The sequence below is a fragment of the Electrophorus electricus genome, chromosome 25, assembly GCF_041902795.1.
Source record: "Electrophorus electricus isolate QZ-2024a chromosome 25, ASM4190279v1, whole genome shotgun sequence".
NCBI classification, from domain to species: Eukaryota; Metazoa; Chordata; class Actinopteri; order Gymnotiformes; family Gymnotidae; genus Electrophorus; species Electrophorus electricus.
Genome location: NC_137521.1, coordinates 934,282 through 956,998, shown reverse-complemented (window position 1 = coordinate 956,998; position 22,717 = coordinate 934,282). Strand labels below are relative to the sequence as shown.

General features: G+C 39.1%; 1 protein-coding gene across 4 annotated transcripts in view; it reads left to right on the top strand.

The window, feature by feature from the left end:
• The window catches only part of pi4kab (phosphatidylinositol 4-kinase, catalytic, alpha b), a 34,736-nt gene extending 26,716 nt beyond the window's left edge, over positions 1–8,020 (top strand). For 3 of the 4 annotated variants that reach the window (XM_035521928.2, XM_035521927.2, XM_035521926.2), the window contains exons 47-55: positions 112–182; positions 337–443; positions 536–640; positions 831–956; positions 1,203–1,323; positions 6,096–6,255; positions 6,387–6,476; positions 6,601–6,684; positions 6,815–8,020. In XM_035521928.2, coding sequence (XP_035377821.1) covers positions 112–182; positions 337–443; positions 536–640; positions 831–956; positions 1,203–1,323; positions 6,096–6,255; positions 6,387–6,476; positions 6,601–6,684; positions 6,815–6,866 — 916 coding nt within the window. In that variant the 3' untranslated portion in view covers positions 6,867–8,020. The remainder of the gene's footprint in view (positions 1–111; positions 183–336; positions 444–535; positions 641–830; positions 957–1,202; positions 1,324–6,095; positions 6,256–6,386; positions 6,477–6,600; positions 6,685–6,814) is intronic. The other variant, XM_081707577.1, reaches the window with a different exon arrangement.
• The last annotated feature ends 14,697 nt before the right edge of the window (positions 8,021–22,717 follow it).

The window sequence follows — 22,717 nt, the reverse complement described above, 5'->3', positions numbered from 1 at the left end:
TTTTTTGTAAGTTGCTCTGGATAAGAGCATCTGCTAAATGGCGTAGATGTAAGTGTGTGTGTGTGTGTGTGTGTGTGTGTGTGTGTGTGTGTGTGTGTGTGCCCCTGGCAGCGCGGCTAAAGCTCCATACCTGGCCAAGTTCAAGGTGAAGCGTTGTGGAGTCAGTGAGTTGGAGAAAGAAGGTGATAACCTTGCTCTGTTTGTAGCACATCCTGTACCATGTTACAATATCTTAGTGATTAAACATTTATCAATAATATAATGTAACGTGTTAAAGGGGTGTGATAATCAGGATTGTGCGTGTGCTATTATATTTTGTGTATGTATACGGCTTAGGGCTGCTCTGTCGGTCAAACTCTTTGGATGAGGCTTGCAGTGAAGAAGAGGCTCAGAGGATTTGCTGGCAAGCAGCCATCTTTAAAGTAGGAGATGACTGCCGACAGGTATGCCTCCTCATAGTCCTGTCATTTATCTTCTTTCTCTTACCTCTTGAATTTCTCTCTCACTTTTTTTCTTTCTCTTTCTGTGTCTGCAGGATATGTTGGCACTGCAGATCATTGGTCTCTTTAAGAACATCTTTCAGCTGGTGGGCCTAGATCTGTTCGTCTTTCCATACAGGGTGGTCGCCACAGCACCTGGAGTGAGTGTAACGATGTCTCACTTGTATGTTGCTTTGTGTTTCTTTGTTGCGTTTCTTCAGTGTTTCTTTATTGAAAACTCCTTAGATGCATATTATGTTTTGTCTTATGACTCGGTTCATTGGATTCACTGCGTAGGTGGCAGAATGCTGATATTGGTTTTCTCTTGGTCTGTTATTTTCTGTTCTGCAGTGTGGTGTTATTGAATGTATCCCAGACTGTAAGTCCAGGGATCAACTGGGCCGTCAGACAGACTTTGGCATGTATGACTACTTCCGCAATCAGTATGGAGATGAGTCCACTCTGGCCTTCCAGAAGGTGATACCACCCCCAGTCTGTTCCTACTTGATGTTTTATTCAGACCTTAACTTTGTTCACTGTGAAACTTTTAGGAACCCCCCCCCCCCATTTTATTTATTTATTTTTTTTGTGTGTGCGTGTGCGTGCGTGTGTGCGTGCGTGTGTGCGTGCGTGTGTGCGTGCGTGTGTGCGTGCGTGTGTGCGTGCGTGTGTGCGTGCGTGTGTGCGTGTGTGTGTGTGTGTGTGTGTGTGTTTGAGAAACAGGCACGGTATAACTTCATTCGGAGTATGGCAGCGTACAGCCTGTTACTTTTCCTACTCCAGATTAAAGACAGACACAATGGAAACATCATGCTGGACTACCAGGGACACCTCATTCACATCGGTCAGTCTCTTTTTACACCTCACACGATACAAAACTATAGTCAGACTTAATATACCTATAGTAGCACTTTAACCAACATGCATTAAATTCAGTGATTTTGTACCAGTCTAATCAAGAGAGATTCTGTGTTGATATTAAAATAATTCCAGTGCATGCTGCAATATACATCACAAGCATATTGGTGAGAGTTTAGGAATGGATTAATGGTTTGGTTCCATCATCATATGATCATAGGTTCAAGTCCCAGTGATGCCACAGCTATCTGAGTCTTTGGATGGCATATTTCCTCTCGCCCTGCCCCCAGTCATGGTTATACGTGTAGTCACATAGTTTATACAGAACTGAGCAGTTATCATGTTTCTCCAAGCGGAAGCTGTCCTGTTGCATGAGTGGCAGCCTGAGAAGATGTGGTGGCAGGCTTGATGTGTTTGTCTTCACCCTCCTGGGTTGGTAGCTGTCATATGATGGAAGAGACCCAGATCACTGAATTAGACCAGGAATTTGGGAGATATACTATATTAGGAGAATGTCCAGGTTCCAATTACCCAGCAGTTCTGAAAGTTGGTCAGTTACAAAGTCACTGAAGTTCATTTTTATATTCAGAGTTGAAAAATATTCACACACACAAGCTTGCTAAATGTTTTTAACTCTTTTTAAGATAACATCTGGACCTACTACAGTAATCACAAACAGATCAATTATGCATCTGCTCCAGTTAATTTGTCATTCAGACACCTGCCTAGGAGAACAGTGCTAAATGCATGCTTCTGTCAACCATGCTGCACCTTGTCTGCAGTTGAAGATGATGGACAAGTGGTAAAGGGAGAATTAGTTTTTTTTTAAATTGCCATAATTGCCTGAGGTTGTTCCTGTTCCTCAGCTGGTAATGCCAAGGTCATGGGTTTGATTCCCAGGGAACATGTATGCAGTGATTCTAATGAGTATGTAAATTACTTTGGATTAGTGTGTCTGCCAAATGTAATTGCTGAATTCACAAACTCTTTATTGATGCTTCTCCTTGCTGTCTTCACTTTATACATCTCCTCACTGTCTTTCAGCAAAGATACATGTCAACATTTAAGGCCTTGTACCATCACTGTGCATTTTACAGCTTCACCAGTTTTCTACAGGGATAACAATGTCACCTCTCTCTCTATTATTGTCTGTTTGTTCATAGACTTGGAGTGGTGCTGGGTCAAGGGTTATGCTAAATATTTGGGGTCATTGCACCTTGAAGCTCTTCTGGTGTTGGCAACTGTAGTATTTCAATATTGGCTGATTTCTTATTTTCCTCCTTGCTTATTTCAGCCACTTTTTACTAGGTCTGCAGACAGTGCAGTCTTTATCTTGGTTTTGTCTATATCAGTTGATGTGATGGATAATGTGTTCTTTTATTTTAAGCCAGGGTTCTTGTTCAGACAGATTTAGAAAACTTTAATGTTCTCCAAGAGTCAGATTATAGTACTGCACAGTACAAAAACATAATATAACCATAGAAAATAAAGAGAAGACACAAATATACAAATCATTTGTAATATCTGTCATAACAGTCAAGGCAGATATTTAAATTGCATAAAATTTAATTGTCTATATATCATGTTCTTGTCTATGCATTGCCGTAAACTACATCTTAACTTGGTTATCACCATGGGGATAAATGAGGTTTTTTTTTTTTTCCTTGGTTGGTTCTAATATTGGGTTATCTACACCCCCAACCAGAAGGGAGTAACTGACACTTTACTGAACGTAGATGGGGTGTGTTCATGCATCTCAGTTAGCCAGGTCAGGTACAGATGGTACATATCAGCCTGCTGCTCCCATGTGATTTTCCCACAGACCTTCATTTTCTCCAGTTTATTCTTATGAGTATTTTACAATGTCCATACCAGTATACAATAGCAACATAAACTCTCAATAAAAGATTTATAAAATACAGTAAGCCTTTTGGACATTAAAAAGTTTAGTTTTCTAAGGAAATGCATGCACTGTTGTCTCTTCAAGATGTTCACACTTGCAACATGATTCAATTCCACTTGAACAGGTTTCGAAAGGATCTTTATAATGGACAGTAGGGACAATGCATTCATAGTGCTGCTATGGTCTCATGAGTTACCCATTACTTTTGTCCATTTACTTGATAAATCTCTTATAAATTCCAGAATTTATAAGATGATAAATCAGCTTGCAGTGTTGCAGTCTTGTGAGATCCCTGTCAGTGGGATATTAAATTTACATTTATTTATTAAAATTTGGGAATGTTGTCCTCTCTCCTGGCACAAATTACTATATCCATTCATTGTCAGTGAGAACTCCTGTCCCCATTGAGCCTCAGAATCCGAGGCTTTCTGAATCAGGTCTGGTTGAGACCCCATCAGGAGATCCATGATTGTAAGGCCATCCGCATTTCACAGGGAAAAAAGAAGAAGGTAGATGTCAATCCAGGCAGTTGACACAAATGTCAAAGAACAACGGAGATAATAGCACCCCCTTATGGGATACCAGTTGTATTGCACAGGGCTCAGATATACAGGAACCCCACAGCACTCTGTCACTCAAATCCTCACAATGAGCCCGAGGGGATGTCCGATGGACATATCAGCCAATGTATACAGCAGTTGACAGTCTTATTGTATCAAAAGCATGTCAGAATTCAACAAAAACAGTATGAACATGCATCCGGGGATTGAGTGATTCTGCAGAATTGCAGAATCTGAATCAGAGTAGTGACAATTGATCTAAAACCATGCTGACATGGGGCAATTTTGAAAATTGTGTTTTCTAGAAGGGCATCCCTTAGGATCCCTTCGTTCACATTGCTAACACAGCTGACTAATGATATCTGACGATAGTCAAATGGAAAGCTCAGCTTTTTAGGGAACAGCTTTAACCAAAGCTTCTTCCATGGTTTTTAGGAGATTATTAAGTTGGATACATGTATTAAGAACATCCCACAGCATAGGTTCCTTAAGAAAAGTCTTTAAACCCAAGAGGGAATACAGTCTGGTCCAGCTGCCTTCCCCAGTCTGACTGCCCAATGCTCAGGGAAGACATAGCACCAATTGACAGTCTGCTTGAAGCATCCTTCTCAAAGGGAGTAGTTTGGTCCCATATTGAAGGAAAACATTTAAACAGAATGTCACTTCTGGTGCAAGATGTTGAGGTCTTGTGATACTACAGCTTTCGTACAATTCCCCATAAGTGCTGTAATGCATTTAAAACGATGGTTTTAAGCTAGAGCACCTCAGTTCTTCTACCTCATTCTTATAATATCTCTGCTTAGCTGTCTTAATGTTTTGGACAATAGCAGATTGCATGTTTCTGTAGGCAGTGTTGTTAACAGAGCAAAACTCACACTCTTTTATCAGATGTTAAATATGTACTAGTTCTACAAATTTGTACAAAAACATGAGACATGAATCACTACCCTAGTTACTTCACAACCCAATAATACAACAAAATAACACAATGACTAACATTCAACGAATACAAAACGCACACAAAAAAACCCAAACGGCCTTTTATGCTGACGATATGAAATTGACCCACAGAGTGATACCCAAATAAAGCCTTTTCTGAAGTAGAAACTATTGAACTGTCCATGGGTTCTCTGATGTCAGGAATTTGAGCCACCTGTGTCTGTGTGCTTTTTACAGTAGGAATTTTAACCACATACTCAGGCAGTGAGGCTATTTTTCACACTCTTCCTCCTCACCTCTGCCTACAGACAGTGAGCCTGTCTGTGAAACTCCATCTGCTTACTTTTGTCTCATATTGTCTTTGCTTATCCTCCAGGAGGGCATCGCTGTGCTTCAATGGAGTATGCATCAGTCAGACTGTACAGGCAGGAGAATCACCACAACTAATGCAGAGTTTGAATGTGAACAGGCTCTGCACATCTGTTCCCTATAGAAGCCAGTGGTTCTCCTGCCTGGGCAGTCCATGCCATCCCACTGTTCCAGATGCTGCCTTCCTGGCTGGTTGTCAAATGTGTCATGGTGGATTCTTCTCTTTCTCCCACACAGATTTGAGAATAAACAAAATGACAAATATTTAAAATTAAAATGAATCACAAAGAACAAATCTAAGTAACAAAGGAGTTCGATCTTGAGAATGAATCCTGGCTGACTGTGGTTCATGAAATCTGGATGATCGTGGTGCATGATTTTAAATCCCCTTTGGTATCCTCTAAAGGTGGAGCATCTTTGTCTTTTCTGATTGGCTAGCTCTAATTTTCTTAACTCACTATAATTATATTTGCCACTAGGTGTCCTTACATACCTTTGGATAGCTAATGTATCCAATAATCTGTTTTACTGGAGCCAGCTGGTTGGCAGATAAGACTTGCATATTGTGTCTGAGTAATCTTGGAGATTCCTCTGCTTTCCTCCCTCATCTGCACTGATGTATATACTTCTTATATATGCTCTATGAGTTTGGTATGGCCTCGTATGACCTAGATCTAATATTCAGCTTCACTCTCTTCTTGGGTCTCAGAATTTGTTTACCTCATCTCTTCCTTATAGCAGGCCCAGGTTTGGACGCTCAAACTCACACATGAATAACCTAGAATGTCTTTCTCCCAATTGAGTTCAATTCAGTTCAATTCAATGGTGCTTTATTGGCATAAAAAATATTGACATTTGCATTGCCAAAGCTTAGATGAAGAAATTAACATGGTAAACAAAAGATATAATAGACAACAATACTACAACCGCTAACAGTAATAATAATCTCTCTGTGTGTGTGTGTGTGTGTGTGTGTGTTGTCTCCAGACTTTGGCTTCATGTTTGAGAGTTCCCCCGGTGGTAACCTGGGATGGGAGCCTGACATCAAGCTTACCGATGAGATGGTGATGATCATGGGCGGAAAGATGGAGGCCACACCCTTCAAATGGTTCATGGAGATGTGTGTACGTGGCTACTTGGCAGTCAGGTGCGATGTGTAAATTCCTTTTGCTTGCGTGTGCTCTTGTTAGCTCTTGCGTTCGTTCTGTTAAACTACACTACTTATGCACATTTGTGTGAATGAGAAATGGAAAAATTGTATTCTGTTTTCTGCTGCAGACCATATATGGAAGCTGTTGTTTCCTTGGTAACGCTAATGTTGGACACTGGGCTTCCGTGTTTCCGTGGTCAGACCATTAAACTGCTGAAGTGAGTACAGCATGTTAAGGTAGAACAAACAGAATCAGAATGGTCTTGGTTTCACTTTTTTGTACCTGGGAGGGTGTTTTTGTGTCATTTAAAGGCTGTGTGCTGGTGTGTGTGTGTACTACAGGCAGCGTTTTAACCCAAGCATGAGTGAGAAGGAGGCAGCTGCCTTCATCATTAAAGTCATCCAGAACTGCTTCCTCAGCAGCAGGTCTGCCAACCCCCACCAACTATGTGCACGCACACACACAATTCTCTCAATCACTCTTAGTTCAAATGTTGAATAGATTGTGGTATGAACATGATGTAATGTGTTTTATTTATTTATTCTTGTTTTTCAGGAGCAAAACATATGATATGATCCAGTACTATCAAAACCAGATTCCATACTGAAGGCCAAACTGGTGTCTGTGTGTGTGTGTGTGTGTGTGTGTGTTGTGTGTGTGTGGAGTGGTAATGTTTTTTGCCTCTTTTTGTTGTACATTGTTGTCTGGTACCTTCTGCACTTTATAAGCCTGTAACACATTTGCATGGCTTAAAAGATACAAAAACATGGATACTCACAAAAATACATACTCCTATACACACTCCTAGCATTCTGTTCAGCTTCATGAGGCTCTGATGTGTTTTTATATATATACACACACCTTTAGGACTAAAATGCCTTTAGGATTATGAAAAACAGGTGTGACCAAACTTTGGACTAGTACTATACTGCATGGCTTCAGTGGCTAAGAGTCAACCAATTGAACAAAGGTAATTTTGTGCCATTAGTACTGATTTCTCAGCACTCCTAAAACTGCTGTGTTTCTTTGAATTATTTCTAACATGCAAATGCATTGTTTTAATTTATTTCATTGATATATTGAAAGATACTACACTGGTGACAATTGATAACTGAATGGTGTTTGCTTCTTGCAGTTTTATAAAAGCTTGTTGCACATTTAAAATGTGTTCCTAACATACCAGCAGTAAATGTAAGAGATTTTTAATTTATTTTGAATAAATTAAACATAGTTGCTACAATATTGTCTGTGAAACTAAATAAATTGTACTTGGGCTTCACTTCTTGCTATGAACTGATTATGTATGTGTACGTGCTTGAGTTCAGTTGTGTTCCGTGCATGAAGAGCTTTGTAAGAATCACTAATCACCGTATTTCATTCGCTGTTCAGTAATCTGCTTTTGGGTCTTTAGAAGTGCTGTATCGGTAACACTCTTTATGATGATGAGTCCGGCCTCTCGCAGCCTTTGTGAAATGTGTTGCGCATTTCTCTTTCCCCAATGGAGCAGTGGGCAAGCTCAGCCCTGAGGACTAGAACCAACCTCAGCTTGTTTGAAGCATGTGCCTGTGTGTCACATAGTTTGAGCGGGTGGTGATTTTAATAGTTTTGTGTTCACTTACATGTTTATGTGCTTAACATTTTGTACGCTTGTTTACAACTTTTCACAACTATTCGTATCCCTCTCTGGCACTGTGTTTTTATGTTTGTGTTTATGACCTGTTATTCTGATTTGACTAATGTTTAATAAATTTTTCAACGGTAGCAGATTTTATTCATTTTTTCGAACACGAAGTGGTGAACCTCTCTTGACTCCAGCTGTTTGCCATCATGGAGCTACTTGAGCATTACCAAATATGGAGCAAATAAATAAATTTGAGGGGAGCAATAGTTTGCTTTCTAGTTCTATTGCAGTTAAAGCATTATGTGCTACTTTTTGTTTAAAGAAGTATACCAGCCTATTAAGTCAAACCAAGAAAAATAAAATTGTACTTAATGTATTTTATGAAGGCAGCGTTTACCTGTTCATTGAGTGTTCATCTCAAGTGTATCAGGTGTTTACCTAGTCAAGAAAAAAACACCACCCACAAAGTGGACTTGTGACAAATCGTTCCAAGGTTCTCTTGATCCAAGTGAATTCACACAGTTTCAGGTATGTTAGTGTTTTAATTGTGTTACAGTGAGTTTCAAATAATCACCAAATCTTCATTCCCTCTCAAGATTTTAAAATGTTTTTGAAACAGAAAAATCGTTCTAAAAAAAAAATAAATTTTTTTTGCATTATGTTTGTGTTATATTCTCTTGTTATATGCAAATAAAAACATGCCTAGATAAGACAAGTTTCATGAGTGGTCTGAAACTTTTGCACAATACCTTTTTAGGTATTACACAATTGGTTTATTTTTTACTCCAAATCATCAGGCCTGATATAAATGTTTCCCATTTGACAGGTATGAAGACACATTAACAAGAGCAAACTGGTCAAGCAAAAATACTGAAAGTAAAATTAGTGGACAGACAGACTTCGAGTTGACTTGTTCAGTCCTATTGTAACAGCAGGAAACTATGACTATGCTATCTAACAGTCAGTATAGCTATCATTATGAATGGTAGATGTGTAATTTGTATCATATATAGACTTTTGCAGCTATAACAGCTTCAACTCTTCTGGGAAGGCTTCCACAAGGTTTAGGAGTGGGAATTTTTGCACTTCCAAAAGTGCATTTTTAAGGTCAGACACTGATGTTGGAAGAGAAGGCCTGGCTTGCAGTCTCCACTCTAATTCATCCCAAAGGTGTTCTATCGGGTTGAGGTCAGGAGTCTGTGCAGACTAGACAGGTTCTTCCACACCAAACTCACTCATCTATATCTTTATGGACCTTGCTTTGTGCACTGGTGTGCAGTCATGTTGGAACAGGAAGGGGCCATCCCCAAACCGTAAGGATGAAATTGTCCAAAATCTCTAGGTATGCTGAAGCCTTAACAGTTCCTTTCACTGGAACTAAGGGGCCGAGCCCAACTCCTGAAAATCAACCCCACACCATAATCCCACCTCCACCAATTTTACAAATACCGTTCTCCTGGCAACCGCCAGACCCACACTCATCCATCAGATTGCCAGACAGAGAAGTGTGATTTGTCACTCCAGAAAACACGTCTCCAATGCTCTAGAGTCCAGTGTCAGTATGCTTAAATCACTGCATCTGACACTTTGCATTGTGCTTGGTGATGTAAGGCTTGGACGCAGCTGTTTGGCCATAACAACCCATTCCACGAAGCTCTCTATGGACTGTTCTTGAGCTAATCTGAAGGCTAAACGACGTTTAGAGGTCTGTAGAAAGTTGGCGACCTCTGCGCACTATGCGCGTCAGCATACACCGACCCCACTCTGTCATTTTACGTGGCCTACCACTTCATGGCTGAGTTGCTGTCATTCCCAAGCACTTCCACTTTGTTATAATACCACTGACAGTTGACTGTAGAATATTTAGTTAGCAAGGATATTTCACAACTGGACTGATTGCACAGGTGGCATCCTATCATGGTACCATGCTGGAATTCACTGAGCACCTGAGAGCGACCCATTGTTTCACAAATGTTTGTAGAAGCAGTCTGCATGCCTAGGTGCTTTTTTTTTTTTTTTTAAGTTTTATACACCTTTGGCCATGCAAGTGTTTGGAACACCTGAATTCAATGATTTGGATGGGTGAGTGAATACCTTTGGCAATATAGTGTAGTTAAAGGTGAGTCAAATTGTTTATTCACTAATTTATTAAATTTTATTTTACAGGTGGTGCTAAGTTTAAAAAGATAGAAAGAACTTTGTTGATCCTGACAGACAGTGATGATAGGAGATCATGTATTAAAGCTAACCAAAGCAATCCGTTTGATTAGTTAGGCTCAGTAGTTCAAATGCATCTGTGAGTTATGAGCATATTTCTGCATAATTTGACATTAACGGCTTGCACAGTAACACAGCTATAGTGAACTATTAATTTGTTCTCTAATTTGCTAAAATTTGATAGTTTAACAAAGACTTGTGGATGACTTGTGGACGACTTGTGGACACCCAGTCTTTGTACTAGATGAGTGTTCAAAGATTCTGTTTAAATGTTACTGTTTTACCTCAGAAATATCAGTTGAGATACATCTGTCATTTTATAAATTAATTTTATATCTAATTCATTAATACTTTCTCAGGTCTGACTGAAATTTCTTTATAAGGAACATTTAAATGTTGCTCCTGTATTCATTTAAAATGTATTTGACCTTGTCTAGGGAATGTCATATACCATACTGTATAGAGTTGTGAAATCTGTAAACAAGCACATGACATCACTAAAATAACATTGAGAATAGCAGTATACGATGCTCTCTAAACAAATCACAATATTTGCCATCCATCAGGAGTGTTGATATCTCAGGAAGCTTCTCAGGTCTGTCTGCATTCTGGCTCCTGCCTTTTCTAGTTACTCTGTTACAGCTAGGCCTGCCAGAGTTAATTTTACAGTTATGTTACACAAAGGAACAATCAAGAAATCAAGTCACAATCCAATAAATTAATCTCTGATTTGCTGTTAATTTATTATTATTTTAATTAGCATTATTGCACCTACTTCCAACAATGGCTTCTTGCCTTCTAGATGCTTATTGTGATGATGGGGGGGCGAGGCAGGATGCAAAGATGAGCCGTAGTCCAGACAACACAGACATTTATTAATGCACTACATTTATTAATGCACTACGTTGACAGTTTACCATTCAACACAAGGCAAAGCCACATTAGTCACAATCTTATACTATTAAGCATATAGCACATGGTGTCAAACACCAACAAAGACACTTACTTACAAGCACTTAAATATGCATGCTAATGATGAGAGACAGGTGTAACACATAATCGACTAAAATAAAAGGTAGATAAACACAATGACAAACACCAACAAGACATCACACTGACATGGGGAGGAGTCTAGGAGGATGGGGCCATGCTGCGACAGTTATGCTGGCCACATATAACATGTAACTTGTGAGCTCTGATTTTTCAAATCTGAAAGAATTAATATGATTACTCCTTAATTATCTTTCATGTCATTACTTTAATATCATAATCAATTGACCCTATTACAATGTCATTGTTTGATTGCAAGCAGCACCAAACATTGAATGTGGTAAAATGTAAGTTGAAAGTTGAAACATGAGCATCATCACAGCCTGCAAATGATGTAGGCTGCATTTAATTCATTCAATTAAGAATGTAATTGTATAAAACAAGACTCAAGAGGAAAAACTGGTCATATGAATATTTGAGACGGACTGCTCCTCCCCCCATAAGTCATATAGTATGGCCTGCTGCATGCAGGGGGATCCACGTGTACTTTGTTTATTTGTGTTATAGCCACGCCCCCCCCGCCCCCCCGGGATTGCACATACGTGCACAGGATTTAATGTTAATACCTTGTCTATTTAAGCCCCTGTCTATGTCTGCTCCCATGACTGGTCATTGTCACTATGTGTGTTTAACTAGATCTTTGTAACTGTAACGTTGCTTTGTGTTGTTTTTGTTAAATGTTTATATGTCTTTTAATGTTTAATGTATAGTCATGTTTATTGTAAATGTTGTGAGTGCTACCTCTATCTCATGTGTTTATTGTTAATAAATGTTCTGCACGAAGGAGGAAGTTGGTGCGTCCTGCCCAGCAACACTCGAACCAGCAGCAACATTACAATATGTATTGTACTCAAATCCATACATTATGCTTTTTTTCTATTCAGAAACAAGTTGCATTAGCTCAGTTCACTGAGGCCTACAGGCCATAAATAGCAAATAAAAGTTCAAAACTATAGTATTCACAAGAACCTAAATAAAAATTTTTAAAAACCACCACATCATTGGGTGATAATATTGTGGATAATCAGCTATATTGGGGTGGTCAACACAATATAGGACTGGGAACACAATACTAAATGACTTACTAAATGGGTTAACAAGCATTTGGCAGCATCCACCCTCTGGCACTGACTGGCAGTTTTGAATGTCCCTGCTGCTTTGTATGCAGAGAAGACTAGCAGACCTCTTCTGGTTGAGGCATCACTGGCTGTGAGCAGCTGTCCTGGATCTCCCTGTCCATGAGGAGGATCAGGGCCTAATCGATTTGGAAAGCAGGGTGGTGGCTCTCGGACTCACGGCTGCCCAGATACTCTTATATCAACCGGAAGCCAGCTGGAGCTTTTGTTGAGCCAAGGTGGTGATATGGAGCTGGATCAACAGTTCTTCCTCATGAATACAGAGGGACTGGACTTGTCATGTCTTAAAGACTTCTAACACTTAATATAAGCATGGCAGAAGCAGACTGCTTCACAAGCGCGGGTAGTAGGGTAGGAAAAGGGCCTTAAGTGTTCCTCGGACAAGAGCTGACACACATGACATTACATGTTTATCTTTTCTCATGAAAAATCCAAATAGACATGTAGTCATGTTGGCATAATCCAGGGAAGACGAAGAAAAAGAAGAATGGAAACAATAACCACAAACTTTAGAAGGAACAACAGGGTATATATACACAAGGTGATACTTGGAAAAAAACAAGGGACAGTTTAGAGCAGTAATATATACTACACAAGTGTATTGACTCACGACAAGGAGTGTCCTGTGTGAAAGGTAATGCTTGGTTTGAAACAGCACCACCATTTCGGGGATGCTGGTGAACTGGACTGACTTTATTTGATAATTTGTAGCCTCCAAAAACTAGTAAGTGCATTAAAAAACCTTTTACATGTATTAGTAAAATATATATAGTACATCTGTAACGAACCTGCTGGCCAGAGTGCCGAAGGGCGTAGAGCAGGACGCACAGACTCCCTCGATAGAGTGATACATTTATTGACATCACATACGAATAACGGTGGCACTCACACACATCATTAACGACAGACATAATGTATGCATTTAACTAAACACAGACTATAATGATGTTTTTAGCAAGAACTACATACAGGTATTAATGTACAACCGCAGACTAACAATAATCAACACAATACACACGCTAACAGAGGTTTAAATAGACAATGAAACAAGACGTTAAACCCCGTACAGGTGCGGGTAATCATGAAGAGAGTGGTTACACATGAGGTGAAACCCCCTGCACGCAGCAGGACGTACCACGTGACGTGTGTGTGTGTGTGGGGGGGGGGGGGGGGGAGCGTCCCGTGACAACATCAGCTTCCAACAGAGATCTAATTGCCGCTAACAAGTTTATTTTCAAGTGGAGCTTGTTACTGAATGAAAGAAATTGATTGTTAAAATCGATACAAAGTCTTTATTTGAATTTTTTTTTTAACTTCAAATTTTTTAACTTTAATGAGCATTTGTTGTAAGATTTGCCCACTGGTGCTTAGATTGTCCTTAGTAGTGCAGTGGAGATATGGAGGTATTCTCAAACTGTATGTAGAGCAGAGTATCAGTGACAATAGCTCCACTAAGTCATCCTGAAAGTCAAAGCAATTGTTGTGATAATAACTGACACTGTGTTTTTGGTCAAGCCTCCTCTGCTCATGTTTACATTCCAGTACAGCTATAATCTGGAGAATGATGCTGTCATGCAGATGCCCTGTACTTGATCCTGATTTATGCAAGATAAGAAAACATAACATCAGCCTACACTAATAAAAACACTGCTAGCTTAAAAAATGTGTTTTGTTGTTAAAATTAAATGATTACTTGAAAAAAACAATACAAAGAGTAGGACTACTTTAACAGACAATAACAAAACTGTCCCATGTTCTGTATTGTCGCATTATCAAGAATAGCACACCATGCTATTTTTTCATTGGAAAAAAGAAACAGGGAAAAAGCTTATATTTGTATTCATTATCATCCTTTATTCATTGTGAGAGACCGAGCAGGAAGCATTAGTATCCTGGTCGATGTTTTGGCAATTCCAGAAACAGACCCCTGTGTACTTATTCCACATGCCATCTTTGGATATGCATTTGTTCAGCTGAGTTTGAAGTAGGATCAGCTGAGAAGTTGAAACCAAAGCTTCAACTCTGAAATTTTTTTATCAGAGACAAACAGGCCTCCATTTTCAATCTCATCCTGAAATGTGACATGATTTATAGGAGGCGTCGGAGTGGGCGGTGTCCATGTGCCTGTCACATCTGCTCCTTCGTATTGATTGGTTCTCCTTCCTGCAGTGGTCTTTGGGACCCATCTCACTCCCCCTCACAGGCCTGTTCTTTCATAACTGGACATTTTATGTCCTTGCCATTGAAAACCACCTCATTGTTTCATGCAGGATTTCACAGTTCAAGATGAAACATGGTATATCTTGTATTTTTCACATTATATTCAGGAAAAGGAATAGATTACACTTTCATACAGCACAATGATTACAACATGACAATTCACAAAATGTGAAATTTCGATTTCAGTGTTGTTAAAGAATTGTAGTGCTTCTGAAAGTGTTTTTAGGGCACATACCAGCCTGTACTGGTATTTTGGATCAAGCAAGGTCATACATTTCCTTAAGCGGTATCCTGTCCAGGAAAAAATATTTTATGGCTGTTTTGTGGTTAGTCTTGTCATGTGAGTCCCCCATCCCATCTCACCCCCAACTTCTTCTAACCTCTGTATGATGCAGCGATGTGTTGGGGATGAAGTCTTTTCTCCAGATGATGGCAGGGAAGGTAAATTTGAAGAGGTTAATTGAGATCTAATTTTGTACCTGTATGTACTGATGGCTTATTAGTAGTACGCAGAGTTCAGCATTATGAGTGATGTAATAATTTTCTGTCTTTTGTGGCCAAAGACTACAGTGCCTTAGGAGGAGCTGGAATGAAATGCAGAGTTTTTATTGGTCAACTTTAACCACACCCACAAGAGAATTCGACGAGTGGCTGACAAGTACCTCTCAGGGCTGGCTGAAACGTGGGCGACTCATTCACACCTGCAGTTATAGATGCATCTGTTAAATGGTTTCTTTCATGCTCTCACTGTTCATTTTCCATCTGTTCAGGTTTCTTTATTTGTTGTGGAGTGGGCGAGTGCTGAAGGCTATGTTGGACATTTTACAGACACTCTCTCTCTCTTTCTCTCAGTGTTATTTTTTTTAAATTAAAAACTATACATATTATTAAATCCACCAACATACTTCAGTATATTTTACTGTAATAAATAAACCAACAAATCCATCAATATGTTAATGAGCAATTTATTTATTTAAACATTTAAGTAATTATATACTTATGGATACTTAAGTATTTATTGGAGGGTACATTGATGAGATATATTTGAAAGATTTTTATAGAAAAATATATTGATGAATTTATGGAAATATTTCAAGATGAGGTGTTCTGATTGGACATTAGGCATGAATGCTGGGAGCTGTATAAATGGGTAGTACAACTTAAGCAGTGCTTTCACATTATAGCTCAGTAGTCAGACTGAGTCCAAAATGTAGAGAGCAGCTTCCCCAAATGGAAGCCACTGTTACATGTTAACAGCTAATACCAGATGGTTAGTGGCCTGGTCTAGAGAATAATTCCCACTTCTCAACGTATTCAACTATAGGCTTGCCAGTGAAAATTATTCAGGTAAGGCTATTGCCAAATTAAAACCACCCAACCTAAATGAAACATAACTCTCATTTGCAAGGTGAATTCCAAATTTCAAAAGCACTTAACATCTAGCACAGAAATATGATCATAGGTTTTATCATTATCTTAAGAACATACATTATGAACTGTTTTTGACTTTCGACTTATGGAAGTGTGTGTGTGTGTGTGTGTATGTGTTTGTGTGTGTGTGTGTGTGTGTGTGTGTGTGTATGTGTATGAGTGTGTGTGTGTGTGTGTGTATGTGTGTGTGTGTGTGTGTATGAGTGTGTGTGTGTGTGTGTGTGTGTGTGTGTGAGAGAGAGAGAGAGACAGAGATTATGGCCTCCTTGTACCGCTACTAAATCTCCAAAGCAAGTTTAAGATGGAGTGCTATGTAATCAGTGAGCTGAAGCAAGAAAATGATGACAACCAGCATTTCTTTGTTGAAAACTTGAAAACTCCTCAGATATCTTATATCATGTTATGTCATGTTATATCAAGTTATGTCATATCATGTTATGTCATGTCATGTTATGTCATGTTGTCATGTTATATCATGTTATGTCATGTCATGTTATATCATGTTATATTTTGGCTCATTGGATTCGCTGCATAGGTGATGTGGCATTACTCCATCTTGTGGCAGAATGCTGATATTGGATTTCTCTGGGTCTGTTATGTTCCGTGCAGTGTGGTGTTATTTAGTGTATCTAAGACTGTAGGTCCAGGGATCAGCTGGGCCATCAGACAGACTTTGGCATGTATGACTACCAGAAGGTGATTCCACCTGTATGTGTGTGTGCATGCTTGAGCGTTTGTGTGTGCACGGTCCAACTTCATTTGGAGTATGAAAGCATACAGCCTACTCACAGCCTGCTTTATTTTTTCCGCAGATTAAAGAGATACATTGGCAACATCACACCAGACTCATTCACATTGGTCACTCTCATCTCAAGGCTCATTTGCTACAAAAACAATTATAGAAATAATTTTATACAGTTACATGCCCTCATATAGTATAATTCAATGTATTCATACTAGACAAATCAACAGTTTCTATAATTATAGTAGAACAATTCCAATGAGTCCTGTGAAAATCAGTAAAGGCTCAGGAGTAGTTTACAGTTTTTCTCCATCATTAGGAGATCACAGGTTCCGGTCCCAGTGATGCCACCGTCATTTGGGGGCCAAGAGGGCAGGGGAGCATAAATGGCCATTCTCTCTCTGGGCAGTATAGTTCCTCTATCCCTGTGATGAGTCAGTCATGGGCATATGTTTGATCACCTGTACAGAACTGGTCAGTATTCTTCTCCAAGCAGAAGCTGTCTTATGGCACTGTGTATAGCATCTTAAAAAGATGTGGTGGCAGGCTTTATGTGTTTATAGCTTTGCCGTCCCAGGTTGGTAACTCATATTTGATGGGTGGATACTTAGCTAGCAGATGGGAATCGGGAACAACTATATTAGGAGAATATTGGATACCCCCCAAAAACATATTGGTAAAATAAATCAATGTGACTTTATAAATGCTCATCTGGCTTTGATAAAGACACTCTTAGCACCCAATAGGAATTATTATTTTGCTTCTTTGTTCCCCGCCATTGTTTTATGGCCTTGGCCTATTTTTAAAATGCTCATTAGCATTTCAATAATAAAATAACCACAAATGTTTAAAATACAGCCAGATGGCTTAAATTAATATCCAGGTCCCATTTACATTCCACATTTGAAAGTAGGTCAATTACAAAGTCACTGCACTGCATTTTAGATCTGTAAGTGAAAAAAAGGTTTAAAAACGATAAGCTTCCTACGATTTTGAACTCTTTTGAATTGAACATCTGGACATATTACATTGATCATAAACATATTAACACAAATTCATCTACTACAATTAGTTTCATTATGCTTTATGAAAAGATATCAGTCTCCTTGATGCCTCCCAAATGGAGCGTTACTTCAAAGAGAAGAACTGACGATCTGGAGACACCTGCCTATGAGAACATGGCTAAATACAGAGCTGGAGCTGCCTCTGTCAACCATACTGCACATTGTCTGCAGTTGAAGATGATGGCCACTGGTAAAGGGAGACCTCTTTTCCTAGAGGGGACTAATTTAAACTAAACGTGGTGAAGCAGCAGTCAGCTCTTATGCTAAATGACTAGAAAAACTCAAACTTGGATGTGCCCCAAATATAGCAAGTTTTAAATCCAGGTTAAAATATTCATTTTCTGTTCATGGATGAGATCTTGCGCTAATTGTATTATTATTGCACTTTAGTCTTTAATGCATTTTTAGTGCATTATTTAATATATTACATTAGTTTTCTCCTTTAAATCAGTTGCAATTCATTTCATTTTTTATTATTATATTTTATGTAGCTTTTTCATTTTATTCTGCAAAAGACCTTCCTGAAGAAGCTCTCTGGATGCAATTATAAGCTTTATTATTATAATTTGTCTACTATGTCTATGTAAAGCTGTCATTTCCTGGCCACTACCCAGCCAGGAACGCACACACACATGCACCCACAGAATCAATCACCGTTCACAACCACTCCCTGCTGCCAGTCACCAACTGATTAGTTATTCCATTCACCTGTTACCACTCACCTTTTTGGCTGATTTACTAGAGTCCAGTGCTTCTCATTGCAGCCTGCTATGTGCAGCCTGCTGCTTTTTGCCTTTTGTCACCTATTTTGGCATTTCTTTTTATTTTGTCCATACTGTTTTTTTCTTCCACTTGCGTCTCGCTCCTATATCGCATATATTACAGAAGCACTCTGAATTACCATTGTGAATGAAAAGTGAAATACAGATGAACTTGCCTTGTCTTGCATTTTTTAAATAGCACTTTAAAAAAATAACTTTTAAAGCTCACCAACATAATGCAGTAAATGCAGAATTCACCATATTTTATGTCCACTGTCTCATCATCTTTCAGCAAAGATGCATATCAGCTTTAAGACCCTCAAAAATCAAGATGGTGCAGTTATTTCTACAGAGCCCTCCAGACTTGTCAATGCTCTAGTTTATTGGTTATTAATTTTGAGTGACATTAATATTGCATAAGCCAGTATTGTGTTAATAATAAACAATGTATTGCACAGTTCTACACAAAGCCTACCTCTTTTCTGTGTGTTCACACACGTGGGTGTGTTTGTTCTTGTGTGTGTGTGTTTTGTCTCCAGGCTTTTTCTTCCTGTTTGAGAGTTCCCTTGTTGGAAACCTGGGCTAGAAGCCTGATATTAAGCTCACTGATGAAATGGTGATGATCATGTGTGGAAAAACTAACACCATGCCCTTCAGATGGTTCACGGAGATGTGCGTGCATGGCTATTTGGTTGTCAGGTGTGATGTGTGAACACCTAGTGCTTCTGTGTGTACACGCTCATGTAAGGCCTTTTGTTTATGTTATGTTTTGTAATACTGCACTTACCAGCATTTGAAATGAAAAAATTTGGTTTGCTTTGTTTTCTTCTTTATGCTTTATAGTTTCCTTGGTAGCACTAATGGTCAGACCATTAAACCGCTGATGTGAGTACAGTGCTCTAAGTGCTCAAAGGCAAACTGAATCAAAATGGTCTTTATAATTTAGCTTTTTTGTACCTGGGGATGCGTTTTGGCACAATCTTTAAAGGCTTTGTGTATTGGTATGTGTACCCAAGCATGAATGAGAAGGAGGCAGCTGCCTTCATCATTAAAGTCATCCAGAACTGCTTCCTCAGCAGCAGGTCTGCCAACCCCCACCAGCCTCCAACACAAACACATACACTCTCAGATTTTGGTATGGGCATAATGTTTTTCAGGGGCAAAACATGATATGATCCAATACTATCAAAACTATCACTATGTGTGTTTTAATGTGCGTGCAGTGGTATTGTTTTTTCCCCCCTCTTTTTGTTTTTAATTATTTTTTTTAACAGCAAACATGTATACCCACAAACCTACCAAGCTCATGCTGATCTTATGTACTATTTACTACACTGCCTGGCGAAAAAAAGGTCACCACTTGGATTTAACTAAGCAAATAGGCAATAGCCTCCCATTGGATAATTACTGCATGGGTGATTATGTTCCAGCTTACAACAAGTTATTTAACTCTAACTGATGCTGTGAGTAGCTTCTTATTTGTTAAACAACCATGTCGAAAGACATATCCTGTGGTCATGGAAAAGATGTTAATCTGTTTCAGAAGGGTCAAATTATTGGCATGCATCAAGCAGAGAAAACATCTAAGGAGATTGCTGAAACTACTAAAACTGGGCTAAGAACTGTCCAATGCATTACTAAAAAGTGGAAGGATAGTGAGGAAACATCATCTTCAAGGAAGGAATGTGTTCGTAAAAAAATCTTGAATGATCGTGATCGGCGATCACTTAAACGTCTGGTGAAATCAAATCATAGAAAAACAACCGTAGAACTCAGGGATATGTTTAATAATGAAAGTAAGAGCGTTTCCTCATGCACAATGTGAAGGAAACTCAAGGGATTGGGACTAAACAGCTGTGTAGCCTTAAGAAAACCACTTGTCAGTGAGGCTAACCGGCAAACATTTGTTAGGGAGCATAAATATTGGACTCTGGCGCAATGGAAGAAGGTCATGTGGTCTGATGAGTCCAGATTTACCCTGTTCCAGAGTGATGGGCGCATCAGGGTAAGAAGAGAGGCGGCTGAAGTGATGCACCCATCACTCCTAGTGCCTACTGTACAAGCCTCTGGGGGCAGTGCTATGATCTGGGGTTGCTGCAGTTGGTCAGGTGTAGGTTCAGCAACGTTATGTGCCCAAAGAATGAGTTCAGCTGATTACCTGAATATACTGAACGACCAGGTTATTGCATCAATGGATTTTTTTCTTCCCTAATGGCACAGGCATATTCCAAGATGACAATGCCAGGATTCATCGGGCTCAAATTGTGAAAGAGTGGTTCAGGGAGCATGAGACATAATTTTTACACATGGATTGGCCACCACAGTGTCCACACCTGAACCCCACTGAGAATCTTTGGGATGTGCTGGAGAAGACTTTGCACAATGGTCCAAATCTCCCATCATCAATACAAGATCTTGGGGAAAAATTATTGCAACTCTGGACAGAAATCAATGTTGTGACATTGCAGAAGCTTGTGGAAACGATGCCACAGCGAATGCGTGCCATAATCAAAGCTAAAGGCAGTCCAACGAAATATTAGAGTGTGACCTTTTTTTGGCCAGGCAGTGTATGTAATAGCCAATTCTGCACCTGTATTAGATATTTTATCTGAAAACTACTGCTTCCTTGTAGTGTTTTTTACTTACAAATGTGCCATTTTAATTCATTTCTTTAATATGTTGAGAGGTGCTACACTGGTGCTGATTGATAACTGAATGGTGTTCGCTGTGGGGGTATTATTTTTATTTTTTTGAAAACCTCTGTTCCTTCAGTTCTCAAAACCACATTTAAAACACTACTATATCAGCACTACATATAATGTATAAGAGATTAAAAAAAAATATTTGCAATAAATAACATGAGCATGAAACTCTTGTTGATGTACAATATTTAAAGCACCTCTTTGTCTTCCAGAACTGGCATCAGTTAAGTAGTTTGGAAATTAATATAGATAAGATAAAGGAGATGATTTTTACAAGCAGGAGGCATAACATTTATCACCCACCACCTGTGGAGATTAATAGGATGACTGTTGAAAGAGTATACAGGTTTACTTACCTTGGTACAGTTGGAGATAACTGCCTAGGTTGTTAGATTCTGTTAGATTCTATCCACTTTCAAGCAGGTCTTCTCATTGTAATTCCAGGATTGGTTGGAATTTGTTTGAATCACCATCAACTGTTTAAACTAATTCACCTATTCATATCCTCTCCAGTTAAAACCGTATACAGTTAAGACAACAACAGAACATTATAGACTGCTACAATATTTCCTTATATGCTGCTGCTCTTTCCATTAGCCAAACATATCTACAAATAAAATATTTTTCTTCATAAATCTACATGTTGCCAACATTACTGCAAAGTTCCCAGGGTAACTTAAATAGTCGAGAATCTGTAATCTAACAGAGAAGAGTTGTAATTTTATTATAGTGGTTAAATCTCATTAGAAAACCACATGAATTTGGGGCCAGCCAGGACCTGGTGGAGTTACTATAGAAGTCCCCTGTGAAAAGCATTTTGCCTTACAATGTGACAACCTGGTTCAGTGAAAATGGGCAGTAAGTTAGTAGGAAGAATCCAAACTCAGCTAATGAATTGTACTCAAAAGAAGGTGGGAAAAAATAAAACGGTTCCAGACCATTCTCTCTCACATTCTCTTCTCTGCAGCTTCCATGAGGCAGGCGATTCAGACTCTCAAGGCCTACAAAGAATATTCACATGAGATCATGAGATCCTAAATCTGAAAATCATGAATTCTTACCACTGGATTTGATTTATTGCTAAGCAATTTGCTTTTGAATCTTTTGCTTTGTAATTTACTTTTTAAACAATTTGCTGCTCTTAGCAAATGCCCCCACAAACGAAACTTAACAACTAATGATTTGACTACAAGTCTGCCAGTCCCTATCTCTACTGGCCTAATATGTGCCTGCCAGCCGTGTTCTCTCACCTCAGCCATCAGGTCTGCTTATTTAAGTTTCTTTCTTTCAAAGGTTCCCTCAGCTATGACCTCAAATGCAATTGTTAGTTCAATAAAATATTTTTTTGTTGTCCAATGTCAGTGTAGTTACTGCAATACACTCTGGAACGTAATGTTGCCTGCCTACATCCATTACCAACTTCCAGCCTTTATTCCATCTACTGTTATTGCTAATTTGTACCTGACCACTGACAGTCTTGTCCTTTTGTCTGGAAGAGAATGAACCTCTGTGTG